This window comes from Python bivittatus, unplaced genomic scaffold (genome assembly GCF_059951505.1).
Source record: "Python bivittatus isolate LINGU-HERP-01145 unplaced genomic scaffold, Pbiv_v1 ctg000700_np1212, whole genome shotgun sequence".
NCBI lineage: Eukaryota > Metazoa > Chordata > Lepidosauria > Squamata > Pythonidae > Python > Python bivittatus.
In genome coordinates, this window is record NW_028277098.1 from 66,431,388 (window position 1) to 66,451,485 (window position 20,098).

General features: G+C 38.8%; 1 protein-coding gene across 1 annotated transcript; it reads left to right on the plus strand.

Moving 5' to 3' along the window:
• Positions 1–2,013: 2,013 nt before the first annotated feature.
• ATP5PB (ATP synthase peripheral stalk-membrane subunit b) lies at positions 2,014–15,946 on the plus strand. The gene is made up of 7 exons (XM_007425524.4): positions 2,014–2,161; positions 2,247–2,295; positions 3,220–3,365; positions 5,142–5,305; positions 6,611–6,736; positions 9,504–9,683; positions 13,453–15,946. Exons 1-7 carry the CDS (start codon positions 2,128–2,130, stop codon positions 13,522–13,524), a joined length of 771 nt encoding a protein of 256 aa, XP_007425586.1. The 5' UTR covers positions 2,014–2,127; the 3' UTR covers positions 13,525–15,946.
• Positions 15,947–20,098: the final 4,152 nt, after the last annotated feature.

The window sequence follows — 20,098 nt, forward strand, 5'->3', positions numbered from 1 at the left end:
TATCTCGCGAGAATTTCCAAGATGCCTTACAGGCGGGATTCAAGCCGGTATAAGCTTTTCTCGCGAGATTGTCCTAGACTAAAGACTCAAACTCTATGGAGAACCATATAGAACAGTGTTTCTCAACCTCAGCAACTTAAGCTGTGTGGACTTCAGCTTCCAAAATTTCCCCAGCCAGGAGAATTCCCCATGCTGGCTGGGGAATTCTGGGAGTTGAAATCCACACAGCTTGTTGCTGAGGTTGAGAAATACTGAAATAGAAGGTAACTTAATTGAAGAATCGAGAGATGGAAGTGGCCATTTAGTTTATGGAGCTTCAGCCCTTCTTAGTGGAAAATTAAGGTATCCCAACAGAGGGCTGCCATGCCTGTGCTTGAATGTATCATGTGAAGTGGAGCCTGCCACTTCGAGTAGTTGATTCCACTGATCTTATTAGGAAGCTATCTCTTAATATTCAATCAGGATTGACCCTTTTGTGATATCAATTCATGGTTTTGTGCCCACACTTTGCAATGAGGGAGAACAGGGCTATAGGTGGCCATTACCAATCATAATAATGTCAAAATGATAAAAGGTGTGTCATGAAATCACAGTGCAAACCTTGTCCTTTTTGTAGCTGCATTACACTGCTGACTCATACTAATGTGCAATCAACTACTAGCCCAAGATACCTTTCACAAGTACTTTTGCCAGGCCAGGTGTCCCCCACTCCAAAGTCCTAAGTGAAAGTGTTAAACTGCATTCTCTCTGCAGCACTCCTCTTCAACCTATCAATATAATTTGAATCACCATTTATCAGGTGTGATTGTTGTAAGAATAATTGGGTAGGTGGATTAGCTGTCTGTAATTATAGAATTTTAGAAGGTGGCTACACTACAATACTGTTGTAAATAGCTATAAATTGGGACTTTCTGGTACATTACTTTACCAAGTGTTCATAAATAAATTTTCACTGTTCTGCTATGCAGTACATGAATAATAGTAGGGGAATGTATTTTAATTTTACATAGCTGCTCATTTATTTTGATTTTGATCGTAAAGGCCTTGGAAGTTCATGTTTTGTAAATAAAAAAATAAAATAGTGGTATTGGCTTGTCTTGAGCTGCTCTCAGCTACAGCCTGGAAAATGGGAACAATGGTACATTTAAGTTGTGGGGTGATATCGACCCTTGTGTTTTATAGTGTCAGTTTGTCATTATTTAAAATGTTCTTATCAGGTTAGTTTTCACTCAAAATTAAACCTGAAAAAGAACATAAGCTTTCAGGTTTGGGCTTCCTTTGTTGCAAGCATGAATAATCTCCAGTCTCACCCATGCTAACATCTGAATTAAAGTCATAAGCATCCAGTACAAGCCCTGATTGCATGATGTGCATCATGATGTCATTGCAAAAAGGATGCAAAGGATGCAATTTGCACCATTGGCACGGCATCACCATGATACACATTCTCTCTCTCTCTCTCCCTGCCTATGATTTCAGCTGTGTTTTCTATGCAATGGAATTCATTGGCTGGATTCATACTTGATTGAAAGTCATAATGAATAATGTTCTCAGGCCTTAACAGCTTGCTGAGCAGTATTAGGTTTCAAAGCAGGCGAGGGGAGCTTGGATCTGTCACAGACACCTTTCCTGTTGCATCGGCTGCTCATTAAAGTAAGCAAGACATGGCATGGCTTCTTTAAAAAGCAACCAACGGGTAGGGGGAGAGTGCCTACCACGCGAGACCCAAAGCAGCAAGGATGACTTCTGCACGTTGTTTAATAACCGTGCATGAACCTGGCTGATTATGCCAATTAAAACAATCCATAGTTAAGCAAGCCACAGCTTAGCTCAGTGTGTAATATCGGGGTTTGAATGGTAGTTGGCAGGACTCCAGAGATACACCTGTATCCTGCGTCCACCAAGAGATTTGTCCTGCGACTTGGTCGAACTTTTTTAGCTCTACGGTTGTCTTATATAGGTTGCATTGGCGTAGCTCTGTGGTGACAGTCCCTGGGTCGGAGGCGGTGCTAGGAGGACAAAGCGAGTCAGGTTTTCTCGCGAGACTTTCCTGACAGAGACGGCCATTTTAGTGCTGCGGCTGCGGCTGCGGGGGTCATAGGGACATCGGACAGCGCGGCGGAAAGTATGATGCTCTCTCGGTTGGCGTTGCGCGCCCTGGGTGAGTGAGAGAGGGGTGTCTCAGGGGGCGCGGGGCCGGGGAGGGGTTGTGCTGTGACCTGACCCGCTCTTTTTGCTCTCTGCAGCCCCGGCCGGCCTGAAGAGCTCGGTGGCGCTGCCCTCCCTGTCGCCGGGGTAAGTACAGCTGGGCCAGGTACCCGGGACCTTGCGGGAAAGGGAGTGAGACCTGCTAATGGCCTTGGGGGAAAAGCGGTCGGGCATCGGGGTCTTCTCTATTAGCAATACTAGTTTGCCACTGCCTCAAGTGACCTCTTTCTGACCCACACCTCAAATGACAAGGCCCTTTTGGTTGAAAGCGTTAGTTGAATGAATGAACCCCGCAATTGGTCAGTGGCGCTTGAGTATATTTCCTATGTTATATACGTTGATGCAAAATAAGAAAAGGCCTCCAGGATTATTATCACAAAATAAGGGAAACAAAAATACCGCTTGCTTTAGTTCAGTGGAATTGAGAAGTGTGGAGAATTGCTCTGGCTACTAGTAGCCCAGCAACAAAGAGCTTTGAAAAACGTACTGTGGAGCATACGTTTATTCAGGTCTGGTCTCCATTAGCTATAGGAAGGGTGATCTTTGTATTACAAATTACAATTATCTTTGTGCAGATGTAATTTTGCATGGTAATAGTGAATATTGATTAAAATGTTTGTATTCATAATGTTCATTATCCAAGTTTTTATCTTTATTTGCTTTTGTTTATGAACTTTAAAAAAATTGGGTAGTTATTTTTAGGAAAAAAACAAAATATTGAACATGAGACCAATATTGTATTCACTGTGTAAAAGATCAGTTGGGAAGTTTGTATAACATGGCAAGGCATAATGAAGCTTACAGATGCTCAAAAAACATGCTGGCTTCTCCCATGACAAAACATGGCTGACAAATAATGAATGAAATAGTGTGCTGTGCAAACCAGGAATCCAGATTTTCTTTTAGGAACAGATGTAGTTTTGAATACTGTCAAGAAAATAATAACTGCTTAATCTCAACTAAAATATTTGGAAGGATTTTGCAAAGTTAAATGGCTTTTTTTAATTACAGCATGATTCAGATATCAAGATCACTTCACACAAGTCAACAGCACTTGGCTCCAGTGCCATCTCGTCCAGAAACAGGAGGAAAAGTCCGCCATGGAATAATCCCTGAAGAATTTTTCCAGTTTTTATATCCTAAAACAGGAGTCACAGGTATAAGTTTGTGAGACTTCTAGCATTTATTTAGTGGACTTTATCCCTGATTTTTCAAAGTACTACGTACTTCATATATGCATTTATGAAGATTATAGAGGTGGTGTCATTATCGACGGAGGGATTTAATGCCAGAATGTTTTATTATACCAATCATTGGCAGTGAAATAAGGATAAATAGTATGAATATATGGATTTATTTTTGCATTATGTATTTCAACTCAATTGTGTGTGGCAAATACAGACTTGTGCAATGAATTTTTGAATGCATGTATTTATTGTTAGCAAATAGCCAGACAGCCGTAATAAAAACTCCTGGAGGCCTAGGGCAACACTCTCCCACACATCAGCATTCCACCTTTCTAGGCTCTACCCTTGTCCTACACCAATACTTGTGGAACTGCCAGCTCTTCAAGGTCTTCCAGATTTCTGAGGGAATGGTGTTCCACAGGGCAGAGGCAAGTACGAAGAAGGCCTGCTTCCTATGTCCCACTAGTTGACAACAATTAAAGGATGTGCTTAGGGCACACCCACCCTATCTGACTTGGTGGGATGGGCAGTCCTACAATTTTTTTTTTAAATCTATAAATATATTTGTAGTTAAGCCCGTGCATCTATCAGCTCCTTTTGAGCATAACATTTCAGAGCCCTCCTCATTCCTTTTATTGTGTGGAAGAGCCATTTCACAAGTTGGCTATATTATGATTAAAGAACCAGTTTGGTGTAGAGGTTAAGCACCAGGCTAAAGACAGGGAGACTGAATTCTAGTCCCACCTTAGGCACAAAGCCAGCTGGGTGACCTTGAGCCAGTCACACATGTTCAGTCCTAGGAAGCAGGCAATGGCAAACTGCTTCTGAAATCTTGCCAAGAAAACTGGCAGTCCAGGCAGTCGCCAGCAGTCAACACTGACTCATATAATGATTAGCATTTTAGAGAAGATGGTGAAATGATAAAGCCCGTGAAATATTAGTTCATTTTTCTCTTAATTGAAAGGAATGTTAGGCTTGTTAAAATTGTTTAATTGCTATATGTATTAACTTTATTACAGTCAATTAGACCAGTACAATATTAAAAGAAAGGGAAAGACATGAAATATGTCCAATCCAAATAAGGGATTATAGATCCAAAAGTATGCTAGTCAAGGTACTTGACGGTTATAATTAAAAAATCATTTACAATAATTTATGCACCATGGCTTCAATCCTAAAATTACACATTATAAACCATTAAAATTAAGAGTTAATATCAGTTTTTGAGTATATAAATATAGAGACACAGAATGCTTATATCAATTGTTCACAATAATACGTCGGCTCTTAAGAGCTGCTGCACAAAATCTTGCCACCTGCACTGTAACATTACTCCACTCATCTTTGAGGAGAATTTGAAGATATTCGGCATCCAGCCGGCCAGGATATCTGCTAATCGTTGGAGAAGTAAATTTTATTCGTAATTCTCTATAAAATGGACACCGGAAGAGGACATGCCCAGTGGTTTTCACTTCCCCAGAACCACATGGACACAGCCTTTTAGCCAATGGTTTAATTGCTATATATTGATGAAATTTTGAAAAAAAAAAAGACAACTTGGTTAAGTTTTTTACTTCTTGTTTCAAGTTTATTTGACATGGCTCAAAGGCAATAGTTTTTGCCTCTAGCAACTCATATATGGGGGAAAGATAATGTACAATATTCCTGAGGGGTTTTTTTAGCTCCTTTCTATTATACCAAATCTTTCTGGCCTCTGTATAATAATTATATTTTGGTTATTGTTAGGTCCGTATATGCTTGCAACTGGGCTGACGCTCTACCTCCTGTCTAAGGAAATTTATGTAGTGAATCATGAAACAGTAGGTGGTGCCATGGTTTTGGGTATAATAATCTATGGAGTTAAGAAGTATGGTCCTAGTGTAGCAGCTTTTGCTGACAAACTGATGGAGGTGAGTATAATGCCTCGGTTGTATTATACTCATTTTGTTGCATAGCTTATTTTGTTGCCTGTGTTTTCTCAGGAATATTATAACTTAATATTTTCTGTATAATGTGTAAAATTTTAAAGGGGTTTTTAAGATACAGAGTAGTGTTCAGTCTGCAAGCATTATTATTCTAATGAGTAGCTCCCAATTTAACTTTGGCCTTTTTGATTCCTATTTTATTTGTTTATTTACTGCTAAGATTTCTAGCTCCCCCATTCTAGACTAGCTCTGAGTGATTTACAGGAAAATACAATGCATTAAAAGCAATAGAAAAAAAACCCCATCATCATAACTTCAAACAATTGCTGAATGAATAGTTGTAACCTGAGGAGTACCAGTACTTCCTTCTTAGCCTGTAGTCTGAACCATGTGTATTCTTATGTGCTGTTACATGTGAAATTTCAAGACTTTCAAGGAGGGAATATGAATTATTAGGCTGCCCAGTAAAACTTCTTAACATAAAATATTCCAGTTCCATTAATCACTTCTGTGTGTGTGGTGTTACTGGAATGGTTGTCCAGACTTAAGAGATGCCATATAATGCAACTGAAATTTTTAATGATAGGCCCAGATATTATTTATCTATTCAGGTTGTTGTTATTGTTCAGTCGTTAAGTTGTGTCGGACTCTTCATGACCCTATGAACCATATCGTGCCAGGCCTTCCTGTCCTTCACTGCTTCCCTGAGTTTGGTCACTATCATGCTCAATCTATTCAGGTAGAGAAAACTAAATGCAAACTGATGTAATTAGGCATTTCATTAATACAGAATGATGAATAACCAGTGCTGTCAATTGCTACTTAACTGATGGGAGAGGCAATATTGTCTCCAGTCTGGCTTATTCAACATTATGTGAACTGGAAAGTCTGTCATGTTAGAAAATGAGATAAACAGGTCTTATGATTCTAGTTTCTTCTGAGAAACAAAGCAATGTTCAGAGTTTTGCACATAATATAAATACAACACAGAAATAACCATCTCTGCGTGCTTGGCCATTCTGCTGGTAGGAAGAACCAAATGGGAGCAGTGACCACCTGTATTCTGCTTGTCACTGGTTAAACCAGAATTCAGTCTGAATGCAGTCTCTCTATGGTGTTAAATTGCTTGTGCTTGTCATCTTGTATCTGCGTAACTTCCATTTTTTCAAAATGATAATTATACTGTACTTGCCAATAATATTGTATCAAGGTAAAATGGGATGTGGTAAAGGACTTTGAACATTTTTATTTCTTTCAAGATTAAACTGGCTTTTCTTTTTTTCATTTTAGGAAGAACTTGCTCGTTACGAAAACTTAAAAAAAGCTTACATAGCTAGATGTGAGAAGGGAATTGAGAATGAGAAGAAACAGCAGTGGAGAGCTGAGGGTCACCACTATCTCTTTGATGCCAAGCGGGTATGGTAGGAAATGGGACATGTTATTAATAACGCCAATTGCCTCCAAACAATGTTCACAATCACTTTCCCTTGTCCAAGCCAGCTAGGGCTGATGGGAGTTGAAATCCAAACTTCTGGATGTTATCAAGTTGTCTCCCCTCACTCTAGAACATAGTCCTCTGGTAACTATTATAATAATGAGTACATGGCTTCATTTTTATTTTATTTATCATATTTATATAGCCACCCATCTCACACAAAGTGACTCTGGGCAACAATTTATGATAGTACTTCTGATTTACAATAGTAATACTCAGTTTGTTCATACCTTAGTCACCTTGTAGTTGGACTGTTGTGACATGCTCTAATGGGGCTGTTCTTGAAGACCATTAGAAAATTACAACTGGTCCAGAATGCACCAGTACATATAGCTACAGGTGCAACTTGGTTCATCCACGTAACTTCTGCTCTGTGAACTGCACTGGTTGCCAGTCAGCTTCTGGGTGGAGTTCAAGGTGCTGGTTAAAGCTCTTCATGGCTTAGGGCTTGATTATCTTCAGCACAACATCTCTCCAATTATGTCTGCCTGTCTTATTAGTTTAGTGTAGCAGGCATGATCCAGGTCTTACCTCTAAAATGTCATCTTGTGAAACTTCAGAGATGGGACTTTTCTGTGGCCACCCCTCCCCTGTGGGATAATATCTCTCTGAAATCAACATAGCCCTGACTCTTTTGTCATTTAGGAAAGCCCTTATTCTGGAATAATGTAAAACATTTTTGTAGTAATCTAAAAGATAATGATGCAAATAATGTGTACTAAGCTTAGCTAGTAGGAGAAAGATAAGAGCACAAGTACAATGAACTCTTTCCACTGATAGTGATCCTTTACCATGTAGTACTGAGAGGGGATGATTTCCTTTGTCATAATCTTTCATTTGTATCTGATTACCTGCTTTTTAAAATTCTATACAGTCTGCTAGAGGCTCCTAGTTTAGCCCTTTTTATCCACTGTCATAACAGTCTCAAAATTTCCATCACTCTGGCTTTTCTCTGACTCTATTAATCTTAACAATTTTTTGCTCTCTTTGACTACATTCTTTGCAGCTATTTTTGTCTTTTTATGCATGTTAAATTTTATCTTTCATGCTCACATTTTGTTGCAATCATTTCACCAAGCATTTTTTCTTTTTATTAGCATAACTCCATACATTAATGTGGCATTCTGAAGTACAATTTTTCACTCTTTTCGAAGCAGCTTCCACATCTTTCCTTGCATCGACTCTCTTTTCATTCTGATGGGAGATTAATCAGTCTTCTAATACTTTTTCATATAGGATTCATATGTCGTGCTGTCTTATTTTCAGACTCATTTCTTCTATTCCCTTCCTTTCCATGCATGCTTTTCCATGCTTGCTTTTCACCCAGGAATCACTCTTGACATCACCAAAACATGGACTGTCACCAGTTGTGTTTCCTTCACTAATTCTGTCAATCTTTCATTATAAATAATTAAATCACTTATGCATTTTGATTTATATTCATTCCTTTGCCATGTGTATGTATGAATATATTTATGCTTCAACCATATACTCAAAACAAAGAGGTATTTTGCTTAACACATGCTCGTGAAACAATCATCATCTCATTCACTCTTGGATCTCCAAACGGCCCAATCGTTTTTTCTGTACCCTCTCTTCCTATCCTTCCATCCATGCCACCTAGCAGAATAATCTTTACTCTTGGATCTTGTTCATTCAGAACTAAAAGGTACAAACAGAACAATTTTCCTCAAAACGTGTATCTAGTTCTTCCTTTATCACCAGTGGAGTATAACATGCAACTATCCCCAGCCTTGGATTCATACTTTTGTACCCATCACAACAACTAGATGACAGCATCTCATGCATTTTAATGATAATAATAATGTATTAAATTTATATGCTGCCCAACTCCACTGATGAAAATTTTAGCCCTTTCACTTACATTTTCAACCTACATCTTCACTTCCCTGCATGTATTCATCAACCCCTCAAGGTCAGGCCGTATTAATTCAAACATATATCTTTCTCCTTTCTCTTAGTCTCACAGACATACAGCGTACATATTGTTTCTCATTTTGCTTGTTAATTCATGCTGTTTTCCATTTATTCCTCTTAATGTTACAAGTTGTAATCTTCCATATGATGTGATTTCTCACCAGATGAATCCATGAATTGTATATTGACCTGCAGTGCCCATCACAGCTTTGGGTCAATCAAGGCTTTCACTGAGCATGGATATGGCAGAGATAAAGTTACCAGCCTTAGCTGTATGTGTGCTACATGCAGCATTTCTGACTAATGAAAGGATATTTTGGCCATTTGGGGCATATTTGTCACACATGCACAGAACCAAAGCCCAATTTTACACCAAACTAGTTTATGCTATTATATGCACATTTTGGACCTTCAATATTGAGACTAGATTTGCAAGGCAATATATGTTGCCTGCATTCCACCAACTAGAAGGTATAAGCAGTAAATTGGCATTCTGAATTGCATTTTATGTTGTTATATATTATTCAAAGAAGGAACATGTCAGAAACAAAAATCTGCAGAAGACAATAGCAAATGTCTAAACTTGCCATTTATATCTCTCTTTGGGAATATGGATTATTTTCAGACTGGTTGAATTTGTGGCTTCTGATGCATTTCTACATTTTCTGCTTATTTATGAACAGTGAATATATCATAGAAATATTGTAATCAAAAGAATAAGGAATCATATATGTTTTCTTGTGGATCTAGAACAATATTGCTATGATCTTGGAGACCAACTATAGAGAAAGGCTTCTCGCTGTATCCAGGGAGGTGAAGAAGAAGCTAGACTATCAAGTTGCATTACAGCAGCTCAAGCGGCGTATGGAACGAGATCACATGATCAGCTGGGTAGAGAAAAGTGTTTGGCAGAGTGTTACAGCCCAAGAGGTACTTAGCAAATACTACCTTACAGATAGCTTATGGCCATTTTATGGCTGGAAAAGCCACTGGCTTTCCCTTCCTTTACCTCCATAGTGAAGAAGATTATATCTAACCTTTTGGGAGATAGATGCATCTTCTTAATACTAGAAGTAATGTTTCATTTTAATGATTTTATTCTGTATTTTATTGATGAACCATTTTAATCATAAACTGGTTTATGTTTATGTGTATTGTATTGCTTTAAATTGTTCCATATTCTGTGGTATATACATGTAATAAGTACATGCTACATATTTTTAATGTTGCATATGCTTTGAAAAGGATTTAGAGGTTTTCAGAATATATGCAAGTACAGCATCTCTTTAAAGCAGGGGTCCCCAAACTCTTCAGCTCATCGATCCCTTGATGATGTTTCAAATTGTTCATTGACCTCCCAAACATTTACTGTATGAAAATAATTTAATAAATACTATTTTAACTGATAGTACTATGAATAATAATATCAACCCCTTGATAGTCCCCTTGGGGGTCGATATTGACCATTTTGGGGAACTCTGCTTTAAAGCAACCATGTCTTTTTTCAGGCTTCCACATAGACTGAAAACAGACATTGCTGCTTTCATGGTCACACAAAAGCCTAAAAAAAGATGTGGCTGCTCCAAAGAGATGCTGCAGTCCTGGGTCCCACTGTAGTTCTTCTGAATTAATTTCAAAGCATGTACAGCCCTTTTGTCCATCAGTTTTTTGAAGTAAACAAGACATACAGGTAAAAGCAGCTCTTAGATATTACTCATTAATACTTATTTAAGAATAAGCAACATTTTTGGGCCAATGGGAGCAACTGGAATTTTGAGGGCAAATTGTAGCAGGGTCACAAATGGCTGTCATGGGGTACAAATGCTGGTCTGTAGCTAAGTGTTATTTATTTTCAAAGTTGCTCTGTGAGGTAGTGTTCTTGGAAATAAGAGTTGTATTGCTTCCCATTTTGAAAATAATAGGCAGGCATGGAAGCAGCTGGATGCCGGACTCTCTTCTCAATATTGTTTTTTAATATTTTATTTATTTTATTATATTTTAAATTTAACAAATTGGAAGCTAGCATGCTATAAAACAAAATACAAGCTTCTTTACTGTGCTCTACGTAGAAGCTGGACTCTTCAGAAGCATTATTACAAAATAGTGGATGGCTGCAGCCCAGTATTTTGTTTGGAAGTGTGGCCTCTTGGCCAGAAAATAAAGATAAGCTGAGATAGTCAAGGGCATTTTCTAAAAGTAAAGGAAGCATGGGAAATAGATTTTACTTTAAATGCATAATTAGCAGCCATATCTAACTTTCTTTTTCCAAACGCTATTAACAAATGTGGAGAGATGCATTGATATAATGGTAGGGGTTTTTTTTCCTAAGATTAATCACTGTGTTTGGAGATAATTTTCCATTGCAGTTGTGGCAGAAAGGAATGATTAATTATCTTTTTTTCCTTAGTTCCACCATGGAGAAAACTGTGAAAATGTAATATGGTACCACTCTTGTCCATGACAAAACTGCCATACCTTTTTTCATTCCATCCCATGTTATAAGACTGCCTCACGTAGCGACAGTATGCTCTAACAATATATTTTTATTCTACATATAGGGCAACTGATCTAGGGTGGTCTTCATAAGTACTATATCTCTACATTTTAAGATGGCAGAATTTTTGACTGAGAGGATTGGGTGAAGAGCTAAATATTCTTCATGGTATCAATTAGATTCTCTAAGAATGGGTTTCTTTATGTTACATTTTTTCCTTCATAGACCTGAATACTTTATTTAAGTATCATATACAGTCAGGTCCAGAAATATTGGGACATCGACACAATTCTAACATCTTTGGCTCTATACACCACCACAATGGATTTGGAATGAAACAAACACAATGTGCGTTAACTGCAGACTGTCAGCTTTAATTTGAGGGTATGAACATCCAACTCAGGTGAACGGTGTAGGAATTACAACAGTTTGCATATGTGCCTCCCACTTGTTAAGGGACCAAAAGTAATGGGACAGAATAATAATCATACATCAAACTTTCCCTTTTTAATACTTGGTTGCAAATCCGTTGCAGTCAATCACAGCCTGAAGTCTGGAACGCATAGACATCACCAGACGCTGGGTTTCATCCCTGGTGATGCTCTGCCAGGCCTCTACTGCAACTGTCTTCAGTTCCTGCTTGTTCTTGGGGCATTTTCCCTTCAGTTTTGTCTTCAGCAAGTGAAATGCATGCTCAATGGGATTCAGGTCAGGTGATTGACTTGGCCATTGGATAACATTCCACTTCTGTCCCTTCAAAAACTCTTTGGTTGCTTTTGCAGTATGCTTTGGGTCATTGTCCATCTGTACTATGAAGCGCTGTCCAATGAGTTCTGCAGCATTTGGCTGAATGTGAGCAGATAATATTGCCCAAAACACTGCAGAATTCATCCTGCTGCTTTTGTCAGCAGTCACATCATCAATAAATACAAGAGAACCAGTTCCACTGGCAGCCATACATGCCCACGCCATGACACTACCACCACCATGCTTCACTGATGTGGTATGCTTAGGATCATGAGCAGTTCCTTTCCTTCTCCATACTCTTCTCTTCCTATCACTCTGGTACAAGTTGATCTTGGTCTCATCTGTCCATAGGATGTTGTTCCAGAACTCTGAAGGCTTTTTTAGATGTCGTTTGGCAAACTCTAATCTGGCCTTCCTGTTTTTGAGGCTCACCAATGGTTTACATCTTGTGGTGAACCCTCTGTATTCACTCTGGTGAAATCTTCTTTTGATTGTTGACTTTGACACACATACACCTACCTCCTGGAGAGTGTTCTTGATCTGGCCAACTGTTGTGAAGGGTGTTTTCTTCACAGGGAACGAATTCTTCGGTCATCCACCACAGTTGTTTTCCGTTGTCTCCCGGGTCTTTTGGTGTTGCTGAGCTCACCGGTGCATTCCTTCTTTTGAGAATGTTCCAAACAGTTGTTTTGGCCACGCCTAATGTTCTTGCTATCTCTCTGATGGGTTTGTTTTGTTTCTTCAGCCTAATGATGGCTTGCTTCACTGATAGTGACAGCTCTTTGGATCTCATCTTGAGAGTTGACAGCAACAGATTCCACATGCAAATAGCACACTTGAAATGAACTCTGGGCCTTTTATCTGCACATTGTAATTGGGGTACTGAGGGGATATCACACACCTGGCCATGGAACAGCTGAGAAGCCAATTGTCCCATTACTTTTGGTCCCTTACCAAGTGGGAGGCACATATGCAAACTCTTGTAATTCCTACACCGTTCACCTGAGTTGGATGTACATACCCTCAAATTAAAGCTGACAGTCTGCAGTTAAGGCACATTGTGTTTGTTTCATTCCAAATCCATTGTGGTGGTGTATAGAGCCAAAGATGTTAGAATTGTGTCGATGTCCCAATATTTCTGGACCTGACTGTATGTTCTCATTTTTTGTGTGGCCTTATATCTGATCAGTAGATGATTTTCCTTTTAGTACTGAATTTTGAAAAAGTCATATGCATCGTTTAAGGAACTTCATTCTTGATTTTAAATTCTCAATTTCAACGAAGACTAAATGTTTTAAAGTGTGTGTGCATTTAATAGCATGTAATGTGCATTTGCACAGAAGTCAACTGTGTAGAATCATAAAGCTGCAGGAGACTCCAAAAATAATCTACTCTGGTTCTTGAGTATTTTCTGTAAGTTCTTCCAGCTGAAATGTTAATTTGTTTTTTGTATTATAGGAGAAGGAGAGCATTGCCAAATGCATTTTGGACCTGAAAGCGCTGTCAAAGACTGCACGAGCATCTCTTTAAGCCGAACACTAAATTGTAACTTCCAAAATTGTACAATTTCTATTCTTAATTAAAACATATGTATCTTAGTTTGTTGTACTCTCTAATAGCACCTTGAACATGTTCCACTCCTGATATTTTAATACATCACAGTATTCAGAAAATATATACCTTTGCAAATGAAACCACAAAATGACGTAAATGAAATTGAATATTTGTCTTGTCTAAGTATGACTAATAGTGTTGTACACACTTAACAATGATTCAGAAGAAGTGCTTTGGACTGCAGATGCTTAACAATGCCTCTCTGCTATTCATTAAATCAGCCTGACTCTTCTAAAGCTTCCTTACAAGCCTGAAGAAATGTTTTCTTGTGTTAAGAAATCCACTCACTGAAGTTAATGACTCTCTTAAAACAGTGGCACACCTGTGGCATTGAATCTGAGTTTATCAATTTGAGATTTTATGAAACTTCAACAGCAGTTTGATATTCAGTAGCTTAGGAAATAATACTTTCAAGGTTTAACACTGTCTACTAAGGTCTGTTAACTGCTTTTCTTTAAATGCAGTAGATGTCCAGTAGCAACCTTAGTACTTGGCAGCCTAAGTTCACAGTAATCTAGCAGCATGTATACCTTGTGGCTAAACAAGAAGTATTCACGGGTGTGTTTAATACAGAGATGAAAATGTCAAATACACTGCGTACACAATTATTAGGCAAGTTGTATTTTTGAGGATGGATTTCATTATTGAACAGCTACGGTGCTCTCAGTCAATCCAAAATGTTAATAAACCTCAAACCTGAATATTTAAGAAAGTAAAAGTGAGGTTTTGGCTTTCTTAGGAGCATATATATGTGTGCACAATTATTGGGCAACTATTAGTGTGCAGAATTATTATGCAACTAAATGAAAAACAAAAATTCCCCCATCTCACTCGTTTATTTTCATCTATTAAAGTGAGAATAATAACTCAAAATTTACAAATAAACATTTCTGATATTTCAAACAAAAAATCAATGACCAATATAGCCACCCTTCTTTGCAATAACAGTCATAAGCCTTCCATTCAGGGAGTCTGTCAGTTTCTTGCTCTGTTGATGATCAACTTTTTGTGCAGCAGCAACCACAGCCTCCCAGACACTGTTCAGAGAGGTGTACTGTTCACCGTAAATCTCCCGTTTGAGAAGGGCCCACAAGTTCTCAATAGAGTTTAGGTCAGGCGAGGAAGGGGGCCATGTCATTATTCTTCCATCTTTGAGGCCTTTACTGGCTAGCCATGCAGTGGAGTACTTCGATGCAAGCAATGGAGCATTGTCCTGCATAAACATCATGGTCTTCTTGAAAGATGCAGACTTTTTCCTGTACCACTGCTTGAAGAAAGTCTTCTAAAAACTCACAGTAGGTGTGGGAGTTGATTTTGAGTCCATCTTCAACCCAAAAAGGTCCAACTAGCTCATCTGTAATAATACCAGCCCATATCGCTACCCCACCTCCACCTTCCTGGTGTCTGAGTCGAAGTGGAGCTCTGTGCCCATTACTGATCCAGCCACGGGCCCATCATCTGGTCTGTTAAGAGTCACTCTCATCTCATCAGTCCATAAAACCTTTGAAAAATCTGTCCCCAGATATTTCTTGGCCCAGTCTTGCCATTTCAACATATGTGTCTTGTTCAGTAGTGGTCAAGTTTCAGCCTTCCTTACCTTGGCCATGTCTCTGAGCACTGAACACCTTGTACTTCTGGGCACTCCAGGTAGGTTGCAGTTCTGGAATATGACAGCACTGGAGAATAATGGGTTCCTGGTAGCTTCGTGTTTGATTCTTCTCAAATCTTTGGCAGTTAATTTGTGTCTTTTTTTCTCAACACGTTTCTTGCGACCCTGTTGACTATTTGCAACAAAATGTTTGATGGTTCTGTGGTCATGCCCCAATATCTTAGAAATTTCAAAGTGCTGCATCCCTCTGAAAGACTTTTTACAATTTTTGACTTTTCAGAGTCAGTTAAATCTCTTTTTTGGCCCATTTTGCCTGAGGAAAAGAAGCTGCCTAATAATTATGCACACCTTGATATAGGGTGTTGATCTCCTTAGGCCACACCCTCCCTCATTACACAAATACTCATCACCTTATATGCTTATATTCAATAAGCATTCAAGGTTTATACAGCTTGGAGGTGGTCATCATAAAAATGATGATATGGTCAAAATACTTGCCTAATAATTGTGCACACAGTGTATAGAATTTACTTCTATATGTTTATTTCAGCAAATACTGGTAACCCAAACTGAAAAGGTAGCTGAAAGTAATTACAACTGCCTACTACATATGCACCAGGCATTCCTTCATATTTCTAAATCCATGACTTAACATAATTTTCAATTGCGTGCATATATAAATGGAGTTTCTCTAAAGGTCTGATTCTGAATAAACAGCTATGCTATTAAGTGTGCAGGGTTTTCTTGGGTGTACAGTTTCCCGGAATTTTTTTATTCTGAAGGTGTAGATGATGGAATTCATGACTGAACTGGAATGTGAGAATACATAGATTTACAGCATGGTGGGATGTTTCAGAAAGGGGAAAAACTTTTTTTTAAAACCTTTAGCCACCCTTTGTATCTTACCTTATAAAAAGAATAATATATTTATAGAAGATGAAGAGGAAAGTAATGGAGAAAATGGGGTTACTTTTGAACCCTTGAACATTCCTTAGATATTTTTGAAGTAAAAGCCTTATTTGTACTGCTTATTTTATTAAAAGAAATTGGGAATGGCAATTTTTCAAAATTGGACTGACTGCAAAATATTGGTAATTAAAAGGCTGGTATAAGTTAGTGTCCTGTAAAAGTTCTACTGGAATTATTTAAGCTAGAAACTCTAGATCTAAATGCCAATTTTATAGAAAAGTGAGAGTAGTAAAAAACAATTTTTATATAGACTTGTGTAGGAGTATATTCCTAAATATAAGTAAAAACTCTGAATCAAGCTTGACTGTAGACTTCAAAGACAATTCTAAATGTTATCATTTTTATATACTGGTTTCTACATAGCAGATATGGTTGAGCGTGAGGGGAGCCCCTATTAGAAATGTGCCCATCTGATTTTGGGACCAGCATCAGCTACAATCCTGATATAGGGGAGTGGCTATTGTTATCTGGGAGACATGTGGTTTTCAGGGGTGGTGTTCCACAGATAACCAGAAGTGAAACCTTGTTCTTGGAGTTGGGCTTTAGGTATCAGATGGCTTGCTGCTACTGTACCTGGTTCCCTGTTGCATAGCTACCTTCCTACCTGAACTGCTGGATGTCATAGGTGGGTTGGAATTGGAGTTCCCCCTGGTTATCGAAGGGGAACATGCTCCAAATATGTTTTGTTTCAGAGCAGTGGTGGTATGATCTGGAATTTTTCTTTTGTGTTAGACAGATCACTTCCTGTTAATTGTGAAGTTTTCTGTGGGTACCCTTTGCTACAAAGAAGAACATGTTAGTTTGGTCCACCTAGGTACCTGATGGACCCTGTTGGTTTTGAGAGGATACTTGGGGTTGTCCTGGGGTCCTGGTGCATGGTTTGACTGAAGTCTTAGTTGTTACTGGGAATGGGCAGGGAATCACAGTCTTGGATCAGACCATGCCTATGCGGGCTGTCTGTCCATGGATCCCAGGGAGCTCCCTGGTTTTTCAGAGGTACTCCGGGAGATGAAATTACAAGAACTGCCTAGAGCATTGCTAGTGGAAGACAAGGAGAAAATCTAATGCAAGGGCAAAGTATTAACTTATGGCAATAAGAGCAGTGAAATGTGTTTCTCTGCCCTTACTGCCTTCATATTGTCAGCCAGTGACTTAGTTAAGGTGGCCCAGTTATTTCTGGGTGGTGAAAGACCAGGGGAAGCACTTGCTAGGCATGCTGCCCCAATCTCATTTTTTCAACCCCCAGAGGCATCCCTCAAGACGACACTGCCAGAATTCTGTAGCAAAATTATGTCCTATACATAGCCCTCCCCTTTTTCTTTAATAAAGGGGAGGGGCTTTATGAATCCTGCTTGTTAATCCCCTCATTTTTTGCAAAAGCAAAACAAAACAAAATGACACCGTGCCACAGTGAAAAGGAAAATAGACATAAATGACCACAGGATGGCAACAGTGTCCCATAGGAAATCATTCTCCTGTGACCTTGCTGTGTTAAAGAAATCATATGTGCTGATTTCTCACACAAGTGGTGACATGGGTGTGCCCAGCCTATATCCTCCCACACCCTTTTTCTGGTGGTGGAAAAAATATATCCTCTTTTGAGCTGCTTCTACTTGCTCTAAAAATGTATACTACAATTGTTTGCTTGTTCAGCTACTCCATAGATTGCCCCACTATTGGATATCCAATAATAGGATGACTTTGTTTTTATTTGTATATATAGAATAATTGAGCTATAGAATTGTGGAATTGGAAGGGACCACAAGGATAATCTAGTCCAATCCTCTGCAATATGCAGGAAAATCTATTAAACCATCCTTGAGAGGTGGCCATTTAGCCTCTTAAAATTTCCCAAGATGGAGAACCCACAGCCTTCATAGGTAGACTGCTCCAGTGTTGAACATATCTTACCATCAGGAAATTCTTCCTTATATATAAGCAAAATCTAGGGAGCTGATATTTCATCCATTATTTCTGGACTTAGTTTTTGTGGTGATGGAAAATAATTCCTGATCATTTTCTCTATGGCATCCTTCTGTGTACCTCTCTCAAGTCTCCCCACAATCTTCTTTTCTCCTGACATTTCTTCAGCCTGATCTCATAGTACATATTCTCAAGTCCCTGTATTGTCTTCATTACCCTGTTCTGGAATCTGTTTTAATCTGTCAATATCCTTCTGAAAATGTGGTGCCCAGAATTGTACAAAGCACTCCAGGTGTGTCACCAGGGCAGAGTAGAGGGAAATAAAGACTTCAAATGTCTTTGATATAATTCTTCTAACACAACCCAGAACTGCACTAGCTCTTCTAGTATCTCTCTCGCTCTTCTGATTCATGTTCAGCATGTTGTCAACCTCCACACCCAAGTCCTTATCTGATGTAGTGCTTCCAAGTCATGAATCCCCCATTTGTATAGGTTACTAATTTCCTTCCAAAATGTAATACCTTACAATTCTCTCTGTTGAAGGACATCTTGATCTTCTCAACCCAGTCTTCCAAGCTGTCCAGATTTGACTGCAGTCTTATTCTGTCATTCAGGATGTTTGCCAAACCTCCAGAAATTTGATAAGCAGCCCATCAACCTCATTTGCCAGATTAATAATAAAAATGTTAAACAATACTGTCCTCAAGAGAGATCACTGTGATACCCCACTGTCTATTGCTCTCCAACTTAACATAGAATCATCTGTGCTGACACTCTGAATGTGGGCGTCTGCATCTGTAGAAATGTGATAGACTAATGTTAGCCCTATGTATTTTATAATCTTCATGTCTTTTACTGTTTACACCCTGATGTACCCATTTGTGGTACAGGTAGTCTTCGCATAACGACCATTAATTTAGCAACTGTTTGAAGTTAGAATGGCATTGAAAAAAGTGACTTACGACCAGTCCTCACACGACCATCACAGCATCTCCCCAGTCACATGATTGCAATTCAGGCAATTGGCAACCTTCACACATTTATGATGGTTGCAGCATCCCACTGTCACATGATTGTCATTTGTGACCTTCCCAGCCAGCTTCCGACAAGCAAAGTCAATGGGAAAGCCAGCAGGAGGTCACAAGTCATAGTCACATCTTGCTTAACGACCATAGTCACGATTCACTTAACAACCACAACTGGGACTGCTGGAACTGCTGGAAGTGCTGTCCCTAAGCAGGGCAGTCACATGATGTTTTGCTTAATGACCATTTCACTTAGCAATGGAGTTGCCGGTCCCAATTAGGGTCATTAAGCTAGGACTACCTCTACTATATCACAATCTGGTTGCAGGCTAACAGGCTCTTGTAGGTGTTTCATCTCAACCTTACATTAACCCAACAGACCCCATGAGTGAACTCAACTATATCAGTTGTCAGAGTATTAACCATTTTAGCCGCATGAGTTGTCTCACTCCAGGTTATGGCTTTGTGTATGTTGGATCTGTCATACCTAATTTAGTCCTTTAGTTCTAATTTATCTCTCATAATTCTCAGCTAGCATAGTCAACAGCCATGCTTGGAATTATGGAAGCTGAAGTTCCATATCTGAAAGTTATGAGATTGGGGAAGGTTGAACTGGATAATTATTTTGATAGGGATTTTGGGTGTGGGTGTGTGTAGCATGTCTTTGAATGCTACCTAATGAAAGACTTTAGTTCACCTGACTACATTTAATTTTTTCAATGTTTAGATTTAAGGGTCCATTAATATTCTAGTTATTTTAGGGCACCAAGAAGTGATTTCACTGCCTTACATTGACAAGAATAATCAAGCAAAAGCAAACCACCTAGGTTCTGTAACTACTGAATATATTGGAAGTTTTCTAATCCAGCCTTCCCAATGTTTTTCTTCTACATACAAGGAATTCAGTTCCCTTAGTTCCTAGCTAATATAGTGAAATTGTCTGGGATTTATAGGAACTTAATTA